Raw genomic sequence first — 25,549 nt, forward strand, 5'->3', positions numbered from 1 at the left:
ACAGTCAATGATGATTTTTTTGCACATAGAACTTACGCTTTCCAGCACACTGTGACTCTTAGCTGAGGACGGGAAAGGAAAAAGCAACAAAACAAAAGTGCAGGTGGGGCCTGTTCTTTGCAGGTGATGATGAGAATAAAATGGGTTTGTTTGTTTGTTTTTACGCACTGATGGAGATTCAAACGGCCCTCATCAGAAGTCCACAAATGGAATTGGTCTCCTAAGCCTGCGTTGTTTCTTCCCCCTTATTCTGTGGGTCGTGACCGTGATAGGTAGCAGGGTACCACATCCATTAACACTGGCAAAAAAAAGAAGCCAATGCGGAAACACCCGCTTTTTTTTTTCCTTCATTAATTTTTATTATGCAAATAATCTATTTTCATTGAGGAACTTAAAACAGACGAGAAAAGCACTATTAATAGCTTGTTGTATTTTCTGCCAGACCTTTCCCCACATAAGGATCTACTTCTAAACATTTTGTTAATGTTTACCAAAATGAGGTCATACTCTCTATTTTGTTTTACATATATATATTTTTCCCTTACCAGTTGTTAAATGGGGAGAAACTTTGTGTGCTGTTGTGTCAGAAGGAAATCAGTTGGAAGTAAGGCCAGTGGCTGAGCTACAGGATACAGGTTGAGGGTGTCTGGTTAATTAGGGTGAGAGAAGGAACAGGGAGGGCCCAGAGCTTGTGTGAGTGACGGGGAGTTGGCGGGGCCAGGGGCATTAGGGGCCATGGCTGGGGCAGGAGACGAGCCTTGGCCCTCGGGAAACTGGAAGGCAGTGGGGAGCCCAGGTCTCTGGGTGTTGCCAAATAATTGCCTAACGGTCCTCTGTAGTAGACAGCCTTTGAGTCTCTAAGGGTTTTGCTGAAACTTCTGGAGTTTGACATTTACTGAAGAGCAACAAGCATGAGAAGAAATGCTGTGGTTGCCGGGGAGCTGGCGTGGGCTGTGTTTATTAGAGATGCGTGTTGCTCTTGCTGCCGCTGTCAGTGTGTAAGAATGTCTGCCTTCCTTAGAGCAGGGGTTCAAGCTGAAGAATGGGAAACTGGGAGAGACTATGTGTGACCCCGGCCTGATGCATGTTCTTATTCTCATCCTCTTCCACCAAATGCCTGAGCTGTTAGAGGCTGGGAGTCAGATGATTAAGTGGCCCTGGACCTTTGTGGCCAGTTGCTTCGGTTAGGGAGACTGAATAAACTTCCAAAATGTCAGCTGCTGCTCGATGGGGCTGTGCTGAGTGCAAAGCAAATGATAGAGGTAATAGAGGCCACAGGAGGTCAGAGAAGAGGGACAGACTCATCATGTAAGGAAGGGTAGCAATGGGACAGACGTCTAAGGCAAGGGGAGACATGAGGGCAGTGACGGTGTAGAGGTGCGGACTGAGACCGGGCTGGGAGGGCCAGGTAGAGAGCTGGTAGATCAGGAGAGATGGTCCCAGTGAGAAGCCACCAAATTGAAAGCTAAACCGGCAGCCTAACCTGAAGACATCAATCTGAAGGGACTTGTCAAGATGGAGACTCCAGGTATCAGACTTAGAGCAGGAAATTTAGAGGAGAAACAGAGGCTGTTTCTGTTAGCCTGGAGGCATTCCACTAGCCCCTGGTCTGAGTGGCCTGTATGTAGATGGGCAGAGAATGGTATGAATGTGGGGAACCATAATCCCAGTTAATCCAGGAGGGTCCCAGTTTATGTCTGTTGGAGATTGGGAGGAAGATGGCAAAAGAGTAAGACGCGGAGATCACCTTCCTCCCCACAGATACACCAGGTTACGGCTGTTGGCTCACTTCTCAAGAACACTCCCTTTTGCTTTCAAGGGGGCTCCAGTCTGAACGCGGAAGTATAGGATCACCCCAGTTAAGGCCAACCTGACTTCAGCAGGAGAGGAGACTAACTCTGTTGAAGCAGAGAATTCCTGCAGGTGAGAAGTAGGAGATGAAGTTGAAGACATCAGGTGGAACCGGAGTATACAGGGCTTTGAAAACCAGGCTAAAGGGTCTGGACTTTATCTCTGAAAAAGAGACACTAAAGGGTTTTTAAGTGGGACTGATAAAGGCAAAGCCTCATTTTAGGAAACTTAATCTCGTGGTAGAGGGCAGGATGGATTCCAGGGGGAAGATAGGGAGGGCTGCAAAGACCAGTTAGGAGACTATGGTAGCCCTCTGGTGAGGGGTGACAAGAGCCAGATTTGAAGAGCGTAGAAATGAAGAGAGAAGGAAGGGGTGAGGAATGAGAGAAGGTGCGATGAATAAAGAGGGAGAGGAAAAGTCACAGTTGAATCCTGGGTTTGAGCTTCCATGACTCTGAGAGTGATGGCAACAGTGATGAAAAAGTGATGGGATTTTTAGAAAAGATAATGAGTAGTTTTAGACACAGTGGGTTTGAAGCTGAGATGGGACACCTACAAGGACACGTCGAGAGGGAGCAGAGGCAGCGCTAACACCGCAAGGAGAGGGTAGAACCAGTGGTGCAGGCAGGAAGCGGCACGGTCCATTTCCTTCTGAATTTTCATTTCCATTTCCATTTCCAGTGTTCACTTATGTGTTTGTTTTGGACCTTCAATACAGCGAGACCTGGGCTCAAATCCCAGTTCTGCTACTTGCTAGTCATGTGTCATTTTATTTCTGAGCCTTGGTTTTCTCATCTATAACATAGAGTAAAAATACCTACATCGTAGAGTTTGTGGGATTCAATAAGATAACGAGTAAAGTTCCCAATACACATTAGACGATTGTTGTTATTATTACAACACATATTATTATCGTCATCATCTCCTGGATGCCATGGAGTGTGGCCTTAGGAGACAGTGAAGCCTCAGCCTTGGGCTACAGCAACATGCGGGAAGCAGGAGGGAGACGTGGGGCAGGAAGGATAGCCATGAAGGAACCGCCTAAGGTGGGATGGAGGAGTTGGGGAGAGGTGGGCGAGAGAACCAGACATCATGGAACACGATGGGAAAGAGAATTTCTAGGCCAGGTCAATATTAGTGTCATGCCCCAGCGAGGCCAAATGGAACAGAACTTAGAGAAAAAGCCATTGAGTGGAGTCATTGATTCGTCTCAGCAGACATTTCCAGACTCTACCAGGCACTCTGCTAGACCTTAGGGACACAGAAATGACCGGGAGGCCATTGATAATGATCGAGAGGGGTGGGGTAAAAGGACAGATTTCTAGGGGGAGCCGGGAGGGGGTGAGAAAGTAGGGACAGCAAGTCTAATCTCTTCATTTAAAAGAAGTTTGGTAGAAATTCACCATGACCAGCTACTGGTGAATGGACCCCATGGGAGTGCTTTGACTCATCCCAGAATTATGACTGTGACCACATGAAAATTCAATTCTTAGCCAGACTGAGGACCTTTTAGCCAACATTTCCACACTTTTGAGTTAGTGGAACTTTAAGTGCTAGAGTCCCATTTCCCTAACTGCTCTTTTAACTCTGGTTAGAACTGGATTTGTTTCAACATTCAGGTGATCGAGTGGATTACTGACTAACAGAAGTCCTCGTTTTGCTTTAGTTGAGTCATGGTGTTTGTAATCCATCGGCTTCCACTAAAGCTGTGTTAATTTCCATCCAAAACTGTACATTTTTTCAAAGACCATTTAGCTCTATCTTTGAGGGTAAATTTTTTGCTGAACTTGCTCTCCTGATGTTTACTGACTGCCTTGTCTTTTGGGGTAGCTTTGGTCCTGTTTGCATCTTATCTGCCCAAGCAGATTGTAAACCCATGGGGGGAAGAAACCAATTCCTATACTTTTCATCTTTCACAGAGTAGACTTGCAAAATGTTTTTCTTGAATCATTGACTGAGACTGAGGGATCACAATCTCAAGTATTCATGTTTCTTTTTTTTAAAAAAACTTTTCCACTTCATTGGTTTTTAAATTACAGAATCAACTTTTGCTTATTAAAAAAAAAGTCAGAGTAGAGATGTGTATAAAATCAAAACCTGAAAGACATTACTCCTCAATTTCACTTCCTGGAGGTAATCACAGCTAAAAGCCTGGCTTCTCCTTCCTGCCTTTCTTCAAAGATGTCTTACCATCTTAATCAGTTTGCAGGACAGAAATTGAGACACAGATGTAGAGAACAAACGTATGGACACCAAGAGGGGTGGTGGTGGTGGTGGTGGTGGTGATGAATTGGGTGATGGGGATTGACATGTATACACTGATGTGTATAAAATGGATGACTAATAAGAACCTTCTGTATAAAAATATAAGTAAAATAAAATTCAAGAAAGAAAAAGATGTCTTACCATCTTAAGATGCTATTTGCTTGTCATTACCATCCAGGATTTAGCGCAATGCCTGACACATAGTAATTGCTCAGTAAACGGTTGTGGAACAACTGAGTAGCATTAAGGTATCTCTTTACTCCCAAATTCAACCTTATCTGATTAGGGAGGCAGTGTGATAAAAATATAATCTACAGTTCTTTAATGTTACTAAATCCTAGGACCTGCTTGAAACCTTTTACTTATAATTGCAACAATCCTTTGAGGTAGGTACTATCGTCATCCACATTTTATAGGTCTCTTGACCTCTCTGTTTCAGTGGCTTCATCTGTAAATTGAGGAAAACAATACCTACCTCCAAGGGTTGTTGTGAGGGTGAAATGCGTTAATGTATGGGAAGCCTCAATACTCTGTAATGACCTATATGGGAAAAGAATCTGAAAAAGAGTGGATATATGTCTACGTATAACTGATTCACTTTGCCGTACACCTGAAACTAACACAACATTGCAAATCAACTGCAGTCCAATAAAAAATTTAAAAAAAATATATTGGAAGCACTTGGAACAGTGCTATACATGGTCAACTGAGAAAGAGTTGAATCTGAATTTCTATATCCTTTATGGATTTTTGTCTTCTTATGAATGCTTGCATTTAATAATGCATCAAACATACGGTACATTTGAAATATCATATTGAGGTCCATACCCAGAATGATGGTGGTACATAACATGGGGATTTAGCATGCTGTTATTGCTGCCCTCAAAGCTTTCCTCCTATATTCTCCTATATCAGTCACCTTCAGTGAGAAGGGAATGGTTGATATTTAAGTTGGCGACAAGGGATGGGAGGATCAATCTTTGTATTGAAAGGTCAGATTTTCAGCTTACTCCTCATGCTGGAAGCATGTTCTCCCCCCCAGTACAAGGATTTCTCCCTGTGTTAGTTTGCTAGGGCTGCCATAACAAAATACCGCAGAGCGAGTGTCAATAGAAATCTAGTTCCTCCCAGTTCTGGAGGCTAGAAGTCCAACGTCAGGGTGTCGGCAGGGTTGATTTCTTCTGAGGTTTCTCTCCTTGGCTTGCTGCTTCTGCATGTGGTCTTTGTTCTGTGCCCATGCATGCCTGGTGCCTCTGTGTGTGTCCAAATCTCCACTTCTCATAAGGATACCAGTCAGATTGGATTAGGACGCGCCCTAATGGCCTCATTTTAACCTAATCACCCTTTAAGGGTCCTTATCTCCGAACGCAATCACCATCTGACCAACTGGGGATTGGGACTTCAACAAATGAATTTAAGGTGGGAAGACAGAATTTAGCCTAGAACACTTCCTTATTGCTATCAAAATCAGTAGGAAGCTTTCTCTGAGTTTTGAACTCCTACATGTAAGACTTCAGTCATGCCCTGGGTAAGAGAGGTTTTGTGAATCTGACTCTGTGAGTGTGTCTTATATATACTCAGCAAGTAAACTGGTTCTACCATTTCTCTAAATGAGAAATTTGGTTTTTCTTAGTCTGTCATCAACACACTTAAAAACCCAAACATTCCTCCGTAAAATATCCTGTTTCTTCTAAGGCCATCCTCTTTGCAGACTGATCCCTGCTGGGAGACCTTGGAATCTGACCAGATTGTAAATCAGAGACTGTCAATCTTAGGCTTTATGACCTTGCGCCAAATAGGAGACAGATGAGCGATTTCTCACATGTTAGGCTGAGACTGGCTTCCGACCCTGAGATTTTAGCACTTTGTGATCTGGAGGGCCGAAGGACTACAACCAAGGAATTCATCTTTCTGGTTGTAGAGAGTAGAATTTTCAGGCGAAATGACCAAGGAAGGATTTCGCTGAAGTAGGAGAGGACTTGGAACAACAGTCCTCTGAGTTACACACATAAGTCACCTCCATACATCCGCCCCCTAAACTTGGCCCCCCTTATTTTTTTTTTTAACCTTTTTATTGGGGTATAATTGCTTTACAATGGTGTGTTAGTTTCTGCTTTATAACAAAGTGAATCAGTTAAACATATACATATGTTCCCATATCTCTTCCCTCTTGCATCTCCCTCCCTCCCACCCTCCCTATCCCACCCCTCTAGGCGGTCACAAAGCACCGAGCTGATCTCCCTGTGCTATGCGGCTGCTTCCCGCTAGCTAGGCCTCTCTTTTTATAAGTACAATTTGGCAACCAAGGAAGTTATGCAAAGAACCCAAAACATGCAGCGAAGGATGTCAGAGTTGAACGGACTGGAGCTCTCTCACCCTTAGAAAGCTTTTAGGTTCACGTGCCCAGAAGTGGGTTCTTCCGTGTCTCACGATGCCCGTCTCTGCTGTCCCCAGAGGTCTGGCAGTGAGCCAGTGGGTGGCCCTCAAATCAAAGTGGGGTTTGACACCTTCAGGTTTTACAGGCCAGGGTCTTGGGACCCAGGAATACTTGAATCCTGCCTTGCCAATCTCCCCTTTTCCCTTCAGTTCCCCAGAGAGCCATGCACACTAGAAACAAAACCAACACGAGAATCAAAGTCCAGGAGAAAACTTCTTATCCTGTGAGATTGGCTAATAGATGAAAATTTTCATTTAAAGAGCAGAATCATGGAAAATGCATCTCCAAACCTACCTTAAGCATTTACACTTTCTTTAAAACACATAAATGTACTTATAATAAAAATTGCTTTTGGGCTTCCCTGGTGGCTCAGTGGTTGAGAGTCCGCCTGCTGGTGCAGGGGACGCGAGTTCGTGCCCTGGTCTGGGAGGATCCCACGTGCCGCAGAGCGGCTGGGCCCGTGGGCCATGACCGCTGGGCCTGCGCGTCCGGAGCCTGTGCTCTACAGCGGGAGAGGCCGCAGCGGTGAGGGGCCCGCGTACCGCAACAACAAAAACAACAAAAAGTTGCTTTTGATTACTCTTCCAAAAATTACTAATTTTAAGTTCATTTTTAAAATATGATTTAAAAAGATCTTTCTTGCATAAATCATACCCATAATGTGTTGTCTATGGTTTTCAATTTTGATTTTTTAAAAATTGGAGCAAGAATTTGAAGACTTTGGGCTTCCCTGGTGGCACAGTGGTTAAGAATCCGCCTGCCAGTGCAGGGGGCACGGGTTCGAGCCCTGGTCTGGGAAGATCCCACATGCCGCGAGCAACTAAGCCCGTGCACCACAACTACTGAGCCTGCGCTCTAGAGCCCACGAGCCACAACTACTGAGCCCATGTGCCACAACTACTGAAGCCCGCGCGCCCTAGAGCCCGTGCTCTGCAACAAGAGAAGCCACCGCAATGAGAAACCTGTGCACCGCTACAAAGAGTAGCCCCGCTCACCTCGACTAGAGAAAGCCCGCGCGCAGCAATGAAGACCCAACACAGCCATAAATTAATTAATTAATTAATTAAAAAAAGAATTTGAAGATTTCTGTAAAACAGTCTAAGGGCAGAATCTGTAAATTTTTATGAAATTTTCCCTAGTCCTTTACGTGTTTCATCTATGCCTGGTTCTAGAGAAATTTTGGTTAGCAGATTGCCTTAATTCTTTCCAAAGCTTTCAACTTGTTTTTTTCTTTTTTTAAAATTCAATTCGTTTTAATACTTACTTATATTTAATTGGGTTTTATAGTATTTCAATTAATTACAATAATGTGTACAAATGGCATATAAAAGTTTGGAAACAAAAACAACTTTGATTCATTTTAACAGTCGTTTTTAAATTTTCACATGCATCAGAATCACATGGAGAGCTTGTTAAAACACATATTCTTGGACCCCATACACAGAGTTTCTGATTCAGTAGGTCTGGGATGGGGCCTGAGAGTTTGCATTCCTAAGAAGTTCTCAAGGGATGATTGTTGCAGTTGGGTCACCACCACACTTAGACAACTGATGCTTTATAAGCGTACAGTCAGTCAACAGGAAAAGTATATAGGTGCTCTGGAGCACAAGTGTTCCTCCAGGGCTGCTTTATAAGCATGAAACCCAGGGACTTCCCTGGTGTTGTAGTGGTTGGGAATCCACCTGCCAATGCAGGGGACGTGGGTTCGATCCCTGGTCCAGGAAGATCCCACATGCCACGGAGCAACTAAGCCTGTGCACCACAACTACTGAGCCTGCACTCTAGAGCCCGCGAGCCACACCTACTGAGCCCACGTGCCACAACTACTGAAGCCTGCATGCCTAGAGCCTGTGCTCCACAACAAGAGAAGCCACCACAATGAGAAGCCCACGCACCGCAACAAAGAGTAGCCCCTGCTCGCCGCAACTAGAGAAAGCCTGCGTGCAGCAATGAAGACCCAACGCAGCCAAAAATAAATAAAGAAAGAAAGAATAAGCATGCAGCCCAGCCAACAAGAGAAGTGCACAGGTATTCGAAAGCACAGGGGTTCCAATAACCTTGAGCATTTAGCGTGTTCTGGGCATCAGGTCCCATATTTTCAGAGGGCATGAAAAGCAGTGATTGATCGGAAGTTGGTTGAGTGGAGGTCAATTAAAAGAGCTGCTTCTGTGCAACTTTATTCACACCTCATCCAATATTGGATACTGTGCTCTAGAGCATTCTGGGAAAAAAGGGGAGATTGGAGTATGTGGCTTAGACTTTAGGTCTAAGCAAAGTTTCTAGTCTCTCCCCAGTCTAATATGGGGCCAGTGTCTCTCTGAGGGCTGGGCACAGAGATTATACCCCATGGTGTGTAAGAGGAAGTTCGAGAGAGAGGCAGAGTCTGAGTTTCAACCTTTTAGGTACAGTGACCTGCCCACTCATCATCGTGGTGCTGTCAGGGGCGTGGAACGTTTGTGTCAGGTAGATTAGCAGCTCTTCCGTTTGGAAGGGATACTAACGAGTGGGTGGCCTGAGGTGGGCGCAGCTGACTGACAGCAGACACCCATATCAGGGGTTGGGAGATTTGCAAGATGGCAGCTGAGGCCCAGCACAAGGAGGTTGCAGATGGGGAGTGTCTCGTGCTGATACAGGTTAGTGTGGGCTACAGCAAGGCCCACTCCTGTGACATGTGGCCTGGGGCACGTGCCAGGGCTTGGCATCCTTTATCTGTGCCCTCAGTGTCTCCAGTTATTTGTTTAATGATACAGTAATTCTTTTTTTTTTAATATTTATTTATTTGGCTGCGCTGGGTCTGAGTTGCAGCATGTGGGATCTTTTAGTTGCGGCATGTGGGTTCTTAGTTGCAGCATGTGGGATCTAGCTCCCCGGCCAGGGATCGAATCCAGGCCACCTGCACTGGGAGCGTGGACTCTTAACCACTGGACCACCAAGGAAGTCCTGATACATTGGTTCTTGAAAGATGAGACATTAACTTTTAGAAGGATCTGGTGCTAGCTCAAAATTTATATTTTGACTCAACTCCAGGAACTGGCTAATGTCCATGATATTCAGATCCTAAGACTGTATGAATGCACTGTTCCCACCAGAATTGCTTGCATATTAAAATCACAAATATGAGGTGCTGTTAGAACTCTTTAGGGAGTGAAGTTACAAAAAATCAATAACTTAACAGAAACTTAATGAAGCCTGGGAGCTAAAGAATAAACAACGCATGTCATTACCCTTTAAAAATCTTTAGCTTTTCCCCTCGCATCTTTTGATTACTGTGTTAAGTATGTAATATCTTCTCAATGCGTGGTTTTGCTCTTTTAAATTGTGCATGTGTATTGATTTGCAGGTTCCATTTCCTTGTTATTATTTACAAAGTTTTGATATTCAGATATCCTAAATCATTATATAGAGGGAAACATTTTTTAAGGAAAAAAAAAATCATCCTTAATCCTACTACCTTGCCTACACAGCAAGCATTTTTATTTCTAATTTTCAGGTTCTGCCTTAGAGCCATATTTTACCTGGATATAATCACCGTAAATATACAACTTTCAGATCTTCTTCTTTCACCAAATCATAATTGTCTTCCTATTTATAGTTATGTTAGAATTATAATGTTAATAACTACCTACTGCCCCAAATGGAACTCCTGAGCGTTCCCTGCAAAACCTGCACCTTCCCCATCCCTGAGTCCGCCTTAATCCCTCCCTTTTTCCCTCACCTCACCTCTAATCCGACAGGAATCTTACTGACCCCACTTTCAACCTGGTGTGTTATTGACAGTTCTCTAGGGCTGCCACAACAAAGAATCACAAACCAGGTGACTGAAAACAACAGAAATGTATTGCCTCCTAGCTCTGGGGGCTGGAAGTCTGACATCAAAGTGCTGGCAGGACCATGCCCCCTCTGGACCTTGTAGGGGAGAACCCTTCCTTGCTTCTCACGGTGGGTGTTGGTCCCCGGCACTCCTCAGCTTACAGCTGCATCACTCCCATCTGTCTTCACGTGGCATTCTTCTCTTCCTATAAGGACACCAGTCATATTGGATTAGGCCCCAGACTAATGACCTCATCTTACCGTGATTGTATTTGCAAAGACCCTATTTCCAAATAAGTTCACATTCACAGGTATCTTTTTAGGGGGACACACCTCAACCCAGAGGACCACCCCTCTCTCTCTGCCCCACCTCCTTCCTGCATTGTTCTGGTTTACCTCCCCCCGCCCCTCCAGTTCCTCACTGATTATTGTACTAGCCTCCTAGCTGGTTTTCTACTGTCACATTTGCCTGCTATGGTCTATTCTTGACTCCTTTGTTCAGAACCCTCCAGAGACTCTCTCATCACTCCGAGTAAAAGCCAAAGTCCTGGCAGTGGCCCTACGGTCCCTCCTGATCTGCACTTGTTCTCACCTCTCACCCCTCTCTACTCCAGCCACTCTGGCCTCTTTGCTGATTCTCCAGCTCACCAGGCATATTCCCACCTCTGGGCCTTTGCACCTGCTGTTGTTCCCTTTGCCCGGGACACTCCCTCCCAGATATCCACAGGGCCCATACCTCATTCAAGACTCTGCCCAACTGCCACCTTCCTGACCACTGCTATTACATCATACCCTCACTCTCACCCACCCTGCCACAGTCTCTGTTCCTTTGTGCCATTTTATTTTTCTCCAGAACACTCTCCACCTTGTAAGAGACTGTGTTCTTTACTTGTTTGTTTTCTTTTTTATCTACCACCACCATCCAAATGGAAGCTTCTCTAGGACTGGGGTTTTTGTCTGTTTTGTTATTTGTTCCATCCTTAGCACCTAAAATAGGGCCAGGCCCAGAATAGGTGCTCAGTGAATATTCGTAGGATTAATGAGAAGTAGGCCAGCACATTTTCTCGTAACTTACTAAACCATTTATCCTTATTAAATGTTCATCTTATTTTCCTAATTTTTTGGTCACTGTAAATAATGCTGCTATAAATAGCTTATTCTGTATAGTTAATTTCCTCCTTTTTTTCAACTATTTCTTGGGGCCACATTTCCAGAGTGAACATTGTCAAATGTCCTTCCAGAAGAATTTTTATCAGTTCATAATGCCACCCACTATTAATGATCGGACTCTGTTTCCATGCTCCCTTGCCACCATTGGATTTTTTAAATAAATAAATAATTAATTAATTATTTTTTGGCTGCGTTGGGTCTTCATTGCTGCACGCGGGATTTCTCTAGTTGCAGCGAGCGGGGGCTACTCTTCGTTTCGGTGCGTGGGATTCTCATTGTGGTTGCTTCTCTTGTTGTGGAGCACAGGCTCTAGGTGCGCAGGCTTCAGTAGTTGTGGCACACGGGCTCAATAGTTGTGGCTTGCGGGCTCTAAAGTGCAGGCTCAATATTTGTGGCACACGGGCTTAGTTGCTTCGCAACGTGTGTGATCTTCCTGGACCAGGGTTTGGACCCGTGTGCCCTGCATTGGCAGGCAGATTCTTTTTTTTTTTAACATCTTTATTGGAGTATAATTGCTTTACATTGTTGTGTTAGTTTCTGCTGTATAACAAAGTGAATCAACTATACGTATACATATATCCCCATATTCCCTCCCTCTTGTGTCTCCCGCCCACCCTCCCTATCCCACCCCTCTAGGTGGTCACAAAGCACTGAGCTGATCTCCCTGTGCTATGCGGCTGCTTCCCACTAGCTGTCTGTTTTACATTTGGTAGTGTATATGTCATTGCCACTCTCTCACTTCATCCCAGCTTCCCCTTCTCCCTCCCCATGTCCTCAAGTCCATTCTCTACACCTGCGTCTTTATTCCTGTCCTGCCCCTAGGTTCTTCAGAACTTTTTTTTTTTTTTAAGATTCCATATGTATGTGTTAGCATACGGTATTTGTTTTCCTCTTTCTGACATACTTCACTCTGTATGACAGACTCTGGGTCCATCCACCTCGCTACAAATAACTCAATTTCGTTTCTTTTTATGGCTGAGTAATATTCCATTGCATATATGTGCCACATCTTCTTTATCCATTCATCTGTCGATGGACACTTAGGTTGCTTCCATGTCCTGGCTATTGTAAATAGTTCTGGCAGGCGGATTCTTAACCACTGAGCCACCAGGGAAGTCCTGTAAGTTCTTTAGTATCTTCTGATATGAATTGTCTGATCCAGACTCCTGATTTTTTTTTTCAGAAGGGAGGTTTTAGATTCATATTTATTTATCCATCCTTTTCTGGGGGCAAAAATATGAATCCTTACTTATATTTGTTATAAGTATGTTTCCATTCTACAATGCCCTTTACCTCTGTTTGTGTTTCTACTTAAACTCTGTGTTTTAATCTTTACAGCTGTGGACTACTGTGCCTCAGAAAACCACGGATGTGAACATGAGTGTGTAAACACCGACAGCTCCTACTTTTGCCGGTGCCCTAAAGGATTTGCTCTTAACCCGGATAAGAAAACATGCACAAGTAAGTTACACACATACACACACATTTTTTGATGCTACTGCTATAAGCACTGTGGCTGAGGAAATCTTCCAAGCACAGGATTATGTGCTGGGGTTAGGGGGCCTTTTACCTTCTGCCCTATTCCTCCTTTGTCAGGCCTTTCTTAACTTGTCCTAAGACCGTAGCCCACTCTATCTCAGTGTCACCCTTCACAGCATCTGACAACAGTATGTATCTTTGATCAGAGACCACATGTCGGAGTGTTCCTCCAGCACCTACAGAGCGTGCTGACAATCAGACCATCTTACTTCATGCTGGCTCAGCCTGCCTGTGCCCACCAGTGTTAACAGGGCTTAAGAAATACTTTCACTGAAGCTCTGTGGCTTGTGGGCTGCAGCTCTGACTCCACACAAGTAAAGGGAAATCTCTGAGCCAAAAGGCTCAGAGACTATGGTTGCCCCTGGGTGGGGGAGGAGTTGGTGGAGGGCATTTTGCAAAGAACTGCTCAGTTTTTGTTTGAGCTATTTAGTTCTATTTTAACTATATGCATCCACATCAGAATTAATTTGAGCTCCCCAAATCTGACTATAACAATTTATAAACTGACGGTGGTCGTTCGTTTTGTAAAAGGATTCCAAAAACGTTCTTTTAAATGTAAAGATATGTCAGAGCACGTAAGGGATTGTGTGTGGATAATTATCACCCTATAGAAAGGTTCACTTGAGAAAGTTTGTTTTTAAAGTATTGGGGCCCAGCACGTTTAAAAAGTGACATTTAATAGCAATTTAGAATAAAGTCACCTCTGAAACGTCCGTCAGTGAGAAAACAGGATTTCAATTCATAAGAAGTTCATGTACCCACAACCTTTCTAACTACGTCTATTATGTAAAGCAGGATATGCCTGCATAGTTTTTAAACAGCATCCCCCCCAAAACTCCTGAAACATCAACTTGCTTTTCAGTCCCTCCCTGCATATCAACAGTTTATAAGCACCAGACCTAGAGGCAGCGGTCTAGGATAAAACTGTAAGGGGCACAGGAAGTCAAAACATACATTTCTGGACCCCAAACCACATGCCAATGGCAGTGAACAAGGCCAGGTCCTTCCTGGAGGAGATATGTCGGCTGAGTCGAAGGCAGAGCCATCCTTCCCCAGGTAAAGAAGAGTGAGATGTAGGTGGCCAGGAGGAGGAAAGATGTGCAACATATCAGCCAGGCAGACGCATCTCCACAACTGGCCTACGGTTGCTTATTGACCGAATAAGAGAAAGAGTGAATGGACTGTTCTGTTCCTAGTCTCCCTTCCTTTCTGAATATTCTGAGCTGTGAGCCAGCGGCCTGGGCTGGGGTAGCGTTTGGGGAGTTGTGGCTGCTGGGCTGATGAGTCAGTTCTGTCCATCAAAGGGGAGGCCACATGCCACCGAGGGAGTTCAAATCCCAGTTCATCTGCATTTTTGCTGGATGATCCTTTTTTTGTGGTTCTCGGGCCTCTCACTGTTGTGGCCTCTCCCGTTGCGGAGCACAGGCTCCGGACGCGCAGGCTCAGCGGCCATGGCTCGCGGGCCCAGCCGCTCCGCGGCATGTGGGATCTTCCCGGACCGGGGCACGAACCCACGTCCCCCGCATTGGCAGGCGGACTCTCAACCACTGCGCCGCCAGGGAAGCCCTTGCTGGCTGATCTTGGGCAAGTTATGCCTCAGTTGCCTCAGCTGTAATGGGGGAGATACTACCACCTACTCCATGGTGGTGTCTTGAAGGCTCAATGAGAGAATTCATCTAAACCGTTTAGCACGTGGCCTGGTGCCAAGCAAATTCTTGAAGGGATGGCACTGGCTTCAAAAAGACTTTAAATTGGGATCTACTGAGAATATACCACGTGCCTGGGGTAAGTTTAATAGTGCCTAAAAAATTCAAACTTCAAGACTTCTGCTGGAGGCTGCGTGGGAACACAAGCCACACAGAGCAGCTCAGCCACCTGCAAGGTGTTATATGACCAAAGGCTCCCAGGGTGACACAGACAAGACTCATGGTAGGAGTTAAGGGAAGGAGGAGGCCAGCTGGACGAGAAGAGGTGGGGATGCGGCTGCCGCCCTGGGACGAGGCCTGGAGGGACACGTGTATCCTCTCCAGTCTCCTTCCTGCCTCTGTAGCACTCCTTCCCTGGCTGGGAAGGTCACCTGACCTCACCGCCAGCCCCTGTTCCCAGAGCCTCACCATCAACATGGCACCTATCCCGAATCTCACGGGATGTGGAGAATGACAAGCCCCAGGACAGTACAAACAGGGAGACCCTAGAAGTAGATGGTGCTGTGCAGGGGACCTGGGAGAGGAGTTCCAGCTGAAAGTCAGGGGAGGGACTGGTCCAGCTGTGAGGTCTCACCAGCTAGGCACGGAGCCTGGCAGTTCAGCTGTCTCTGGGCCCTGTTGGAGTCCAGACCCAGAAGTGGGCCCCCCCACCAATGTGTGGGCAGAGAAGAGTGCTGGGCAATCAGCCTCCGGGAGATGAGTCCCCTAGAAGGGTCCCCTTCCTGCTATGCTTGGGGGCGCGGCAGGGAGCCAGACCTGGGGAGGGGACTGGCAAGAGAATAGAACCCCTCCCCCCGGAGGACTTGGAAGGCTGTGAGAGTAGGGAATAAGGCAGTTCAGCTGTAAGAACCAAGACACTTGGGAATGCGCCAGATCTCTGACAAAAACAGGAACACAAACTGAGAAATAGCGACCAGTTAGGAGGACAGAAACACAGGGTGGAGGTGAAAGCTCAGAATCAAGGCAGGGATCCTGTTTTTAATTAATGAGGTATCACATCAGCTTCCCGCCAAGTCAGAGCCTGGCTGCTGCTGTGATGGTGAGAGATTTAAAACAGGTTTTTCCCGTTCCTCATCAACTTGCAGAAAATGAAGTAAAAGAAACTCAGTTCCTTAAATTTGAGTCTCTATTTTATTTTTATAAATTTATTTCTTTCTTTATGGCTTCCTTGGGTCTTCGCTGCTGCGCGCAGGCTTTCTTTAGGTGCCGTGAGCGGGGGCTACTCTTCGTTGTGGTGCACGGGCTTCTCATTGCGGTGGCTTTGCTTGTTGCAGAGCACGGGCTCTAGAGCACAGGCTCAGTAGTTGTGGCGCACGGGCTTCGTTGCTCCGTGGCATGTGGGATCTTCCCAGACCAGGGCTTGAACCCGTGTCCCCTCCATTGGCAGGTGGATTCTTAACCACTGCACCACCAGGGAAGCCCCTGAGTCTCTATTTTTAACCAAAAGTATATTTGAAAGCGAATCCAACTAGTAAGTGTGCAATTATTGTCTAAAAAATATAGACTTGTCCATGTAATATACCAAGCATGATTAATTTATGATTAAGCCGAAATGTACATAATAGAGCTTTATATTCCTGAACAAATCATATAATTAAAATATGTAAGTAGTGTTCAGTTCTTTACCCTAAAGCATCCCATACAAATCCATCTGAATATTTTCTAGAGGGGAGAAGGGTAGAAATATGCAGGTACCATCAATTTGCAAAATATTGGCAAGACTTTTTTTTTTTTACTGTGGTAAACTATACATAATATAAAATTTTCCATTGTAACCATTGTTAAGTGTGCAGTTCAGTGGCATTAAGTACATTCATGCTGTTGTACAACTATCACCACTGTCCAGCTGCAGAGCTTTTTCACCTCCCTAAACTGAAACTCTGTACCCATTAAATAATAATTCCCCCCTCCCCTTTCTTCCCCACCACCCCTGGCAACCACCATTCTGCTTTCTGTCTCCATGAATTTGGCTACTCTAGGTACCTCATGCAAGTGGAATCATACAATATTTGTCCCTCTGTGATTGGCTTATTTCACTTAGCATAATGTCCTCAAGTTTCATCCATGATGTAGCATGTGTCACAATGTCCTTCCTCTTTAGGGCTGAATAATAGTCCATGTATGTATACACCACATTTTGTTTATTCATCCTCTTGTGTTCCTTCCACCTCTTGGTTATTATGAATAATGCTGCTATGAGCATGGGTGTACACGTATCTGTTCAAGTCCCTGCTTTCAGCTCTTGGGCATATACTTCGAAGTGGAATTGCTGAATATTATGGGGACAAGATTTTTACAGGTCCGTAGAAACCGTTACTCCTGAACTGGCACGAGAACATTCTCAGATGCTCAGGGTCTTTTCAGGAGACAGGGATTTGTGTCTTTGGTATCAAGGAGGCTGTGGGTTTCATGTCTAATGCTTAATCATCTAACACCTGTAATGCTGAGCAAGGGCAGTTGTTGACGTCGTATTTTGCATCTTCCTGTTTATTACTTACTGGCTTTGAGATCATTATTTTTCAGGCTCCATTGATAACTTGGTTGACATTTCTATCCTTATTTTTCAAATAGGAGTGCTTTCACAAAGTACCAAATGAATATTAATACTTGCATGAAAAATGAAACACAGAGTCCGCCTGGAGGGGTGGGGTAGGGAGGGTGGGAGGGAGGGAGACGCAAGAGGGAAGAGATATGGGAACATATGTATATGTATAACTGATTCACTTTGTTATAAAGCAGAAACTAACACACCATTGTAAAGCAATTATACTCCAATGAAGATGTAAAAAAAAAATGAAACACAGACATAGGAAATAATTTTTTACTGCATCAGCAATAGACGAACTAGAATGTATCAGTCTCTGGGTTTCCTGGCCAGCTTGTTGTTAACCTGCTGAGCCCCAGTATCTTCTTACAGCCTGCAATATGCCACTTGCTTTCGTAAGACCTGTGTGCACGAATCAAAGACTCTCAGTTGGTAAAAACAGTGTCGCCAAATGATCCAGCAATCCCACTCCTGGGCATATATCCAAACAAAACTATAATTTAAAAAGTCACCCCTGGGCTTCCCTGGTGGCACAGTGGTTGAGAGTCCGCCTGCCGATGCAGGGGACACGGGTTCGTGCCCCGGTCCGGGAAGATCCCACATGCCACGGAGCGGCTGGGCCCGTGAGCCATGGCCGCTGAGCCTGCGCGTCCGGAGCCTGTGCTCCGTAACGGGAGAGGCCACAGCAGTGAGAGGCCCGCGTACTGCAAAAAAAAAAAAAAAAAAAAGTTACCCCTATGTTCATAGCAGCACTATTCACAATAGGCAAGACACGGAAACAACGTAAATGTCCACTGACAGATGAATGGATAAAGAAGATGTGGTACATTTATACAATGGAGTATTACTTAGCCATAAAAAATAATGAAATAATGTCATTTGCAGTTACATGGAAGGACCTAGAGATTATCATACTAAGTGAAGTAAGTCAGAAAGAGAAAGACAAATGCCATATGGTATCACTTATATGTGGAATCTAAAATACGACACAAATGAATTTACCTACGAAATGGAAACAGACTCACAGACATAGAGAACAGACTTATGGTTGCCAAGGGGGAGGGAGGCTTGGGGAAGGGTGGATTGAGAGTTTGGGATTAGCAGATGCAAACTATTATATATAGAATGGATAAACAACAAGGACCTACTGTATAGCACAGGGAACTATATTCAATATCCTGTGATAAATGATAATGGAAAAGAAAATAAATGTGTTTTCTTTAAAAAGAAGACTCTCAGTTGAAAGAGACCTCAAGTTCAACCTACTTCTAGCCCAACCACCCATCCTACAATATCCTCACTGTGTCATCATCCAGCCTCCACTTGAATACCCCTACTGACAGGACACTTACTACACCCCCTGCAGTGCATTTCACTTTGTACAGCTCTGACTCTTAGAAAGTGATTCCTTACACTGACCTAATCACTACTTCCTTGCACTTTGAGACCAACAGGACAAATTAAGCTTCTCACATTTTCCTGTTCACTAAGAATGAGTCATATCCGAATAATTTTATTTCATTTAGTAGACTAGCCAGGCATGGAAAATGTGGAAGCAACTATCTAGACTCTAACAGACATTCCATCGATTTGCTAAAGAGATCCCCACGCCCCATAGACCGGATGGAGAGATGTGTGCTGGATGAAAGAGTCATTGGTTGAGTTCATAACTGGCCGAATGTCTGAGCTGAGATCCTCCTGGAGGGAAGTGTTTAAACAGCCTGGCCAGAAGCATCAAGGAGGGTTCACGAGCTGTCTTCTGTCCTTAGTGACTCCTTGTTGGTTCTTAGTGGGCAGTGTTTACACATCTAAACTTTCACAAAACACTCCATTAAGAGTAATACCAGTAACCATTTATTTATTCAACAAATACCTGTCGATCGCCTACTATGTGGCAGATACATTTGTAGATACTGGGAATACAGTGGTAAATAAAACAGACCAAGAACCTCTTGTACTTATGGAGCGTACATTCTATTGGAGCAGGGTAACAGAGGATTACAAGTCTCAACAAGAAAGTGACATTTGGTCAAAAACTTGAAGCAGGTGAGGGAAGGAGGAAACTTTTGAAGCAGAGGAAACAGCACTGGTGCAAAGGCCCTGAGGCAGAAACTGTGATGCCTGGCAGTGTTGAGGGACAGCAAGAAAGTCCACATGACTAGATTAGAGTGAGAGATGGTGAGGCAGGTGTTATGGTCCATAGTGCATACAGCTTGCCCTCTCCACAGTCATACATTCGCTTCCTATCTCCCCAAATTCCAGCGATCCCTAGGAGCTCATGGTCACTCCCCTATGCTGAGCTCCCAAACAGGCTTTGTTTGTTTGCCTATATCTTGTGTGTCAGGTATAGACATCAGAAGCTATAAATATTGTTCCTAGCAATGTTCCCTGATTATTTTCTTCTCCAAATTACTGGGCACCTCCCACACCGTTCACCGTTCTTTTTTCTATTTTATTTCTGCCATTTTCCATGGCAACTAGTCTCACAATTATGTATGTGTATATTTATTTTTAACACCTTTTCTAATTGCAAAAGTAATATAGACTCATTGTAGAAAACTGGATAGTATAGAAATGAAATTGTATAAAATGAAATGATCTGTAATCTTATCACCCAGCAATAACCATTGTTAATAGTGATTTGCTACATTTCTCTTGGTCTTTCTTTTTAATGCTTATGTATATATTTTTATAGAGTTGAGATCATAGAGTATAACATTAAATCATGAGCATTTTCACATGTCATTTAAACTTTATCAAAAGCATTTTAATGTCCGCATAATATCCTATCATATGTATGTATCACAGTTTGTTCAGCACTTTTTTGGCTGTTTAAATTGTATTGTGATAAATGTTCTTGCATATAAATCTTTGCATTTCTGATCATTTTCTTAGGAACAAAACATGAAAGGAAATTTATTGAGTCAAAGGCTATTAACATTTTTAAGGCTTTTGATGTATATTACAAAATTATTTTCCAAAAACTTTGTACCATTTTTTTATACTATACCATAAAATTGCCTGATTTTTTAAAATAAATTTATTTATTTATTTATTTTTGGTGGCGTCGGATCTTCGTTGTTGTGTGCAGGCTTTCTCTAGTTGCAGCGAGCGGGGGCTACTCTTCGTTGCAGTGTACGGGCTTCTCATTGCAGTGGCTTCTCTTGTTGCAGAGCACGGGGCTGTAGGCACGCGGGCTTCAGTAGCTGTGGCTCGAAGGCTCTAGAGCACACGCTCAGTAGTTGTGACGCACCGGCCCAGTTGCCCCGCGGCATGTGGGATCTTCCCGGACCAAGGCTCGAACGTGTGTCCCCTGCATTGGCAGGCGGATTCTTAACCACTGCGCCACCCGGGAAGCCCAAATTGCCTGATTTAAAAACTTTTTGTTAATTTACTAGGAGAAAACGTTTTCTCATTGCTTTATTTATTATCATGTCTTTAGTTACCGTTTCTTCATAAAATTATGTATGTCCAACTTATAAATGTATGTTTGTTGGTGTTATTTGATTAATGAACAATCTGTTCCATTATAAGAGATTATATATAAGTGACTCCTATAAGCTCCATGAAGGAAAGGGCTGTACTTCTGCCCGCTGCTGATTCCATTGCCTGGCCCATGGTAGATGTTCAGAGAATATTTATTGAATGACTTAGTGAATAGTGAGGTTAACACTTTTTCACAAAGTTAATAGACATTCAAAGAAAGGAAGTATATATCGGAGCTGAAATTAAAGAAATAGATAATAGGAAACCAACAGAGAAAACTGGTAAAATCAAAAAGTGGTTTTTTGAAATTGGTAAAATTTATGAATCTCTAGCCGCACTGGTCAGGGGGGAAAAAACAGAGAAGACACAAATGACCAATATCAGGAATGAGAGAGTGGACATCACTGCAGATCGTATAAACATTGGAAGGATAATAAGGGAAAATGATAAACAAATTTATGCCAATAACTTCAGCAACTTAGATTAAATAGACAAATTCCTTGAAAGACCCAAACTACTAATTGTTTTTTCTTTTCCATTATGGTTTATTACACGGTACTGAATATAGTTCCCTGTGCTATACAATAGGACCTTGTTGTTTATCCATTCTATATATAATAGTTTGCATCTGCTAATCCCAAACTCCCAATCCACCCTTCTCCAACCCTCCCTCCCCCTTGGCAACCACAAGTCTGTTCTCTGTGTCTGTGAGTCTGTTTCCATTTCATAGATAAGTTCATTTGTGTCATATTTTAGATTCCACATATAAGTGATACCATATGGTATTTGTCTTTCTCTTTCTGACTTACTTCACTTAGTATGGTAATCTCTGGGTCCATCCATGTAATTTCAAATGGCATTATTTCATTCTTTTTTATGGCTAAGTAACATTCCATTGGAAATAAGTACCGTGTCTTCTTTATCCATTCATCTGTCGATGGACACTTTTTTCCATGTCTTGGCTATTGTAAATAGTGCTGCTATGAATACAAGGGTACGTGTATCTCTTTGAATTACAGTTTTGTTTGTATATATGCTCAGGAGTGGGGTTGCTGGATCATATGGCAACTCTAGTTTTAGTTTTCTGAGGAGCCTCCGTACTGTTCTCCATAGTGGCTGCACCACTTTATGTTCCTACCAACAGTATAGGAGGGTTTCCTTTCCAACCTTTCCAGCATTTTATTCGTAGACTTTTTAATGGTGGCCATTCTGACCAGTGTGAGGTGGTACCTCACTGTGATTTGGTTTGCATTTCTCTAATAATTAGTGACGTTGACCATATTTTCATGTGCCTGTTGGCCATCTGTATGTCATCTTTGGAGAAATGTCTATTTCTGTCTTCTGGCCACTTTCTGATTGGGTTGTTTGTTTTCTTATTATTGAGTTGTATGAGCTGTTTGTATATTTTAGAAGCCCTTGTTGGTCACATCGTTTGCAAATATTTCCTCCCAGTCCATAGATTGTTTTTTTGTTTTCTTTATGATTTCCTTTGTTGTGCAAAAGCTTATGTTTGATTAGGTCCCATTTGGGTCTTTTTGCTTTTATTTCTATTGCCTTGGGAGACTGACCATTGGTACGATTATGTCAGAGAATGTTTTGTCTATGTACTCTTCTAGGAGTTTTATGGTGTCTTGTTTTATATTTAAGTCTTTAAGCCATTTTGAGTTTATTTTTGTGTATGGTGTGAGGGTGTGTTCTAACTTCATTGATTTACATGCAGCTGTCCAGCTTTCCCAACACCACTTGCTGAAGAGACTTTTTCCCCATTCTATATTCTTGCCTCCGTTGTTCAAGATTAGTTGACCATAGATGTGGGGGTTTATTTCTGGGCTCTCTATTCTATTTCATTGATCCAAATGTCTGTTTTTGTGCCAATAGCATGCTCTTTTTTTTTTTTTAAACACCTTTATTGGAGTATGATTGCTTTACAATGGTGTGTTAGTTTCTGCTTTATAACAAAGTGAATCAGCTATACATATACATATATCCCCATATCTCTTCCCTCTTGCATCTCCCTCCCTCCCACCCTCCCTATCCCACCCCTCTAGGGGGTCACAAAGCACCAAGTACCCTGTGCTATGCGGCTGCTTCCCACTAGCTATCGGTTTTACATTTGGTAGTGTATATATGTCCATGCCACTCTCTCACTTTGTCCCAGCTTACCCTTCCCTCTCCCCATGTCCTCAAGTCCATTCTCTAGTAGGTCTGCATCTTTATTCCCGTCCTGCCCCTAGGTTCTTCATAACTTTTTTTTTTTTTTGGATTCCATATATATGTGTTAGCATACGGTATTTGTTTTTCTCTTTCTGACTTACTTCACTCTGTATGACAGACTCTGGGTCCATCCACCTCACTACAAATAACTCAATTTCATTTCTTTTTATAGCATGCTCTTTTGATTACTCTAGCTTTATAGTACTGCCTGAAGTCTGGGAGGGTTATGCCTCTTGCTTTGTTCTTTTCCCTCGGGATTGCTGTGGCAATTCTGGGTCTTTTACGGTTGTATATAAATTTTAGGGTTATTTGTTCTAGTTCTGTGAAAAATGTCACGGGTAGTTTGATAGGGATCACATTAAACATGTAGATTGCTTTGGCAAGTATGGCCATTTTAACAATACTAATTTTTCTAATCCAAGAGCATGAGATATTTTCCCTTTATTTATTTATTTATTTATTGGCCACACTGTGTGGCATATGGGATCTTAGTTCCCCGACCAGGTATCAAACCCGTGCCCCCTGCACTGGGAGCACGAAGTCTTAACCACTGGACCGCCAGGGAAGTCCCCATTTTTAAAAATCATCTTCAGTTTCCTTTATCAATGTTTTATAGTTCTCAGCCTATAAATCTTTCACCTCCTTGGTCAGGTTTATTCTAAGTATTGTATCTTTTTTGATGTAATTTTAAAAGGGATTGTTTCTTTCTTTTTTTTAATATTTATTTATTTATTTGGTTGCACCAGGCGGGCTCCTTAGTTGTGGCTCGCGGGCTCCTTAGTTGCGGCTTGCCAGCTCCTTAGTTGCAGCATATGGGCTCTTTAGTTGCGGCTCGCTGACTCCTTAGTTGTGGCATGCATGTTGGATCTAGTTCCCTAACCAGAGATCGAACCCGGGCCCCCTGCATTGGGAGCATGGAGTCTTATCCACTGCACCACCAGGGAAGTTCCCAAAGGATTGTTCTTTACTTTCACTTTCTGATATGTCATTGTTAGTGTAAAGAAATGCAACTGATTTCTGTATGTTAATCTTGTATCCTACTACCTTGCTGAATTTGTTTATCAGTTTTAGTAGCTTTCGTGTGGAATTTTTAGGGTTTTCTGTATATAGTATCATGTCATCTGCATATAATGAGAATTTTACCTCTTCCCTTCCAATTTGGATACCTTTTATTTCTTTTTCTTATATGATTGCTGTGGCTAGGACTTCCAGTACTATGTTACATAGAAGTGATGAGAATGGGCATCCTTATCATGTTCCAGATTTTAACAGGAAGGCTTTCAGCTTGTCACCGTTGAGTATTACGTTGACTGTGGGTTAGTCATAAATAGCTTTTATTCTGTTGAGATATGTTCCCTCTATACCCACTTTGGTAAGAGTTTTTATCATGAATGGATATTGAATTTTATCAAATGCTTTTTCTGCATCTGTTGAGATATCCTGTGGTTTTTGTCTTCTTTTGTGGATGTGGTGTATCACACTGATTGATTTGCATATGTTGAAACATCCTTGTGATCCTGAGATGAAGCCAACTTGGTCATGGTGTATGATGTTTTCTATGTGTTGTTGGATTCACAAACTCCTAAAATTAACTCAAGAAGAAATAGATAATCTGAATAGGCCTCTATCTATTAAAAGAAATTGAACTTGGACTTGTAAACCTTCCCACAAAGACATCTCCAGGGCTAGTTGGCTTAACTGGTAAATTCTGCCAAATTCTACCATTTGAGGAAGAACAAATACCAATTTTATACAAATTCTTCCAGAAAACAGTAGAGGAAGGAGCATTTTTCAACTTATTCTATAAGGCCAGCATTATCCAAATACCAAATCCAGAAAAAGGCATTACAAGAAAAGAAAACCAGGGACTTCCCTGGTGGTCCAGTGGTTAAGACTCCGCGCTTCCATTGCAGGGGGTCACCGGTTCGATCCCTGGTCAGGGAACTAAGATCCAGCATGCAGCATGGTGCAGCCAAAAAAAGAGAGAAAACCACACAAATATCCCTCATGAAATACATGCAAAAGATCTTTAATTATTTTTAGCAATAAAATTCCACAATATATAAAAAGGATAATACCTCATGAACAAGTGGGATTTATCCCAGGAATTCAAGGATGATTTAACATGCAAATGAAATTTAAAACATTAACATACTAAAAAGCAGAAACTATATGATCCAAGTCAATAGATACAGAAAGAGCACTGGACAAGACCTGACATTCATTTACTATTAAAAAAAAAAAATCTCTCAGCAGACTAGGAATGAAGAGAACTGCCTCAATCTGATAAAGTGCATCAATGAAAAAACTATCAGCTAACATCATACTTAATGATGAAAGATTGAATGCTTTCCTTATCAGATGAGGAACAAAACAGGATACCCACTCTCACCACTTGTATTTAGCATGGACTGTAAGGTTCTGACCATTGTAATAAGGAAGAAAAAAAGAAAGTAAGAAATGAAACCTAGATTGGAAAGGAAGAGTTAAAAGCATCTTTATTAAAAGGTCATTGTAAATATAGCA

The 25,549-nt window shown here is 43.1% G+C and overlaps 1 protein-coding gene across 7 annotated transcripts in view; it reads left to right on the forward strand.

Annotated features, from left to right (window-relative positions):
* MATN2 (matrilin 2) overlaps positions 1-25,549 on the forward strand; it is a 155,416-nt gene that overhangs the window by 85,007 nt on the left and 44,860 nt on the right. For all 7 annotated transcript variants that reach the window (XM_060127879.1, XM_060127882.1, XM_060127877.1 and 4 more), the window contains exon 6: positions 12,872-12,994. In XM_060127879.1, coding sequence (XP_059983862.1) covers positions 12,872-12,994 — 123 coding nt within the window. The remainder of the gene's footprint in view (positions 1-12,871; positions 12,995-25,549) is intronic.

Source organism: Lagenorhynchus albirostris, chromosome 17, assembly GCF_949774975.1.
Source record: "Lagenorhynchus albirostris chromosome 17, mLagAlb1.1, whole genome shotgun sequence".
NCBI lineage: Eukaryota > Metazoa > Chordata > Mammalia > Artiodactyla > Delphinidae > Lagenorhynchus > Lagenorhynchus albirostris.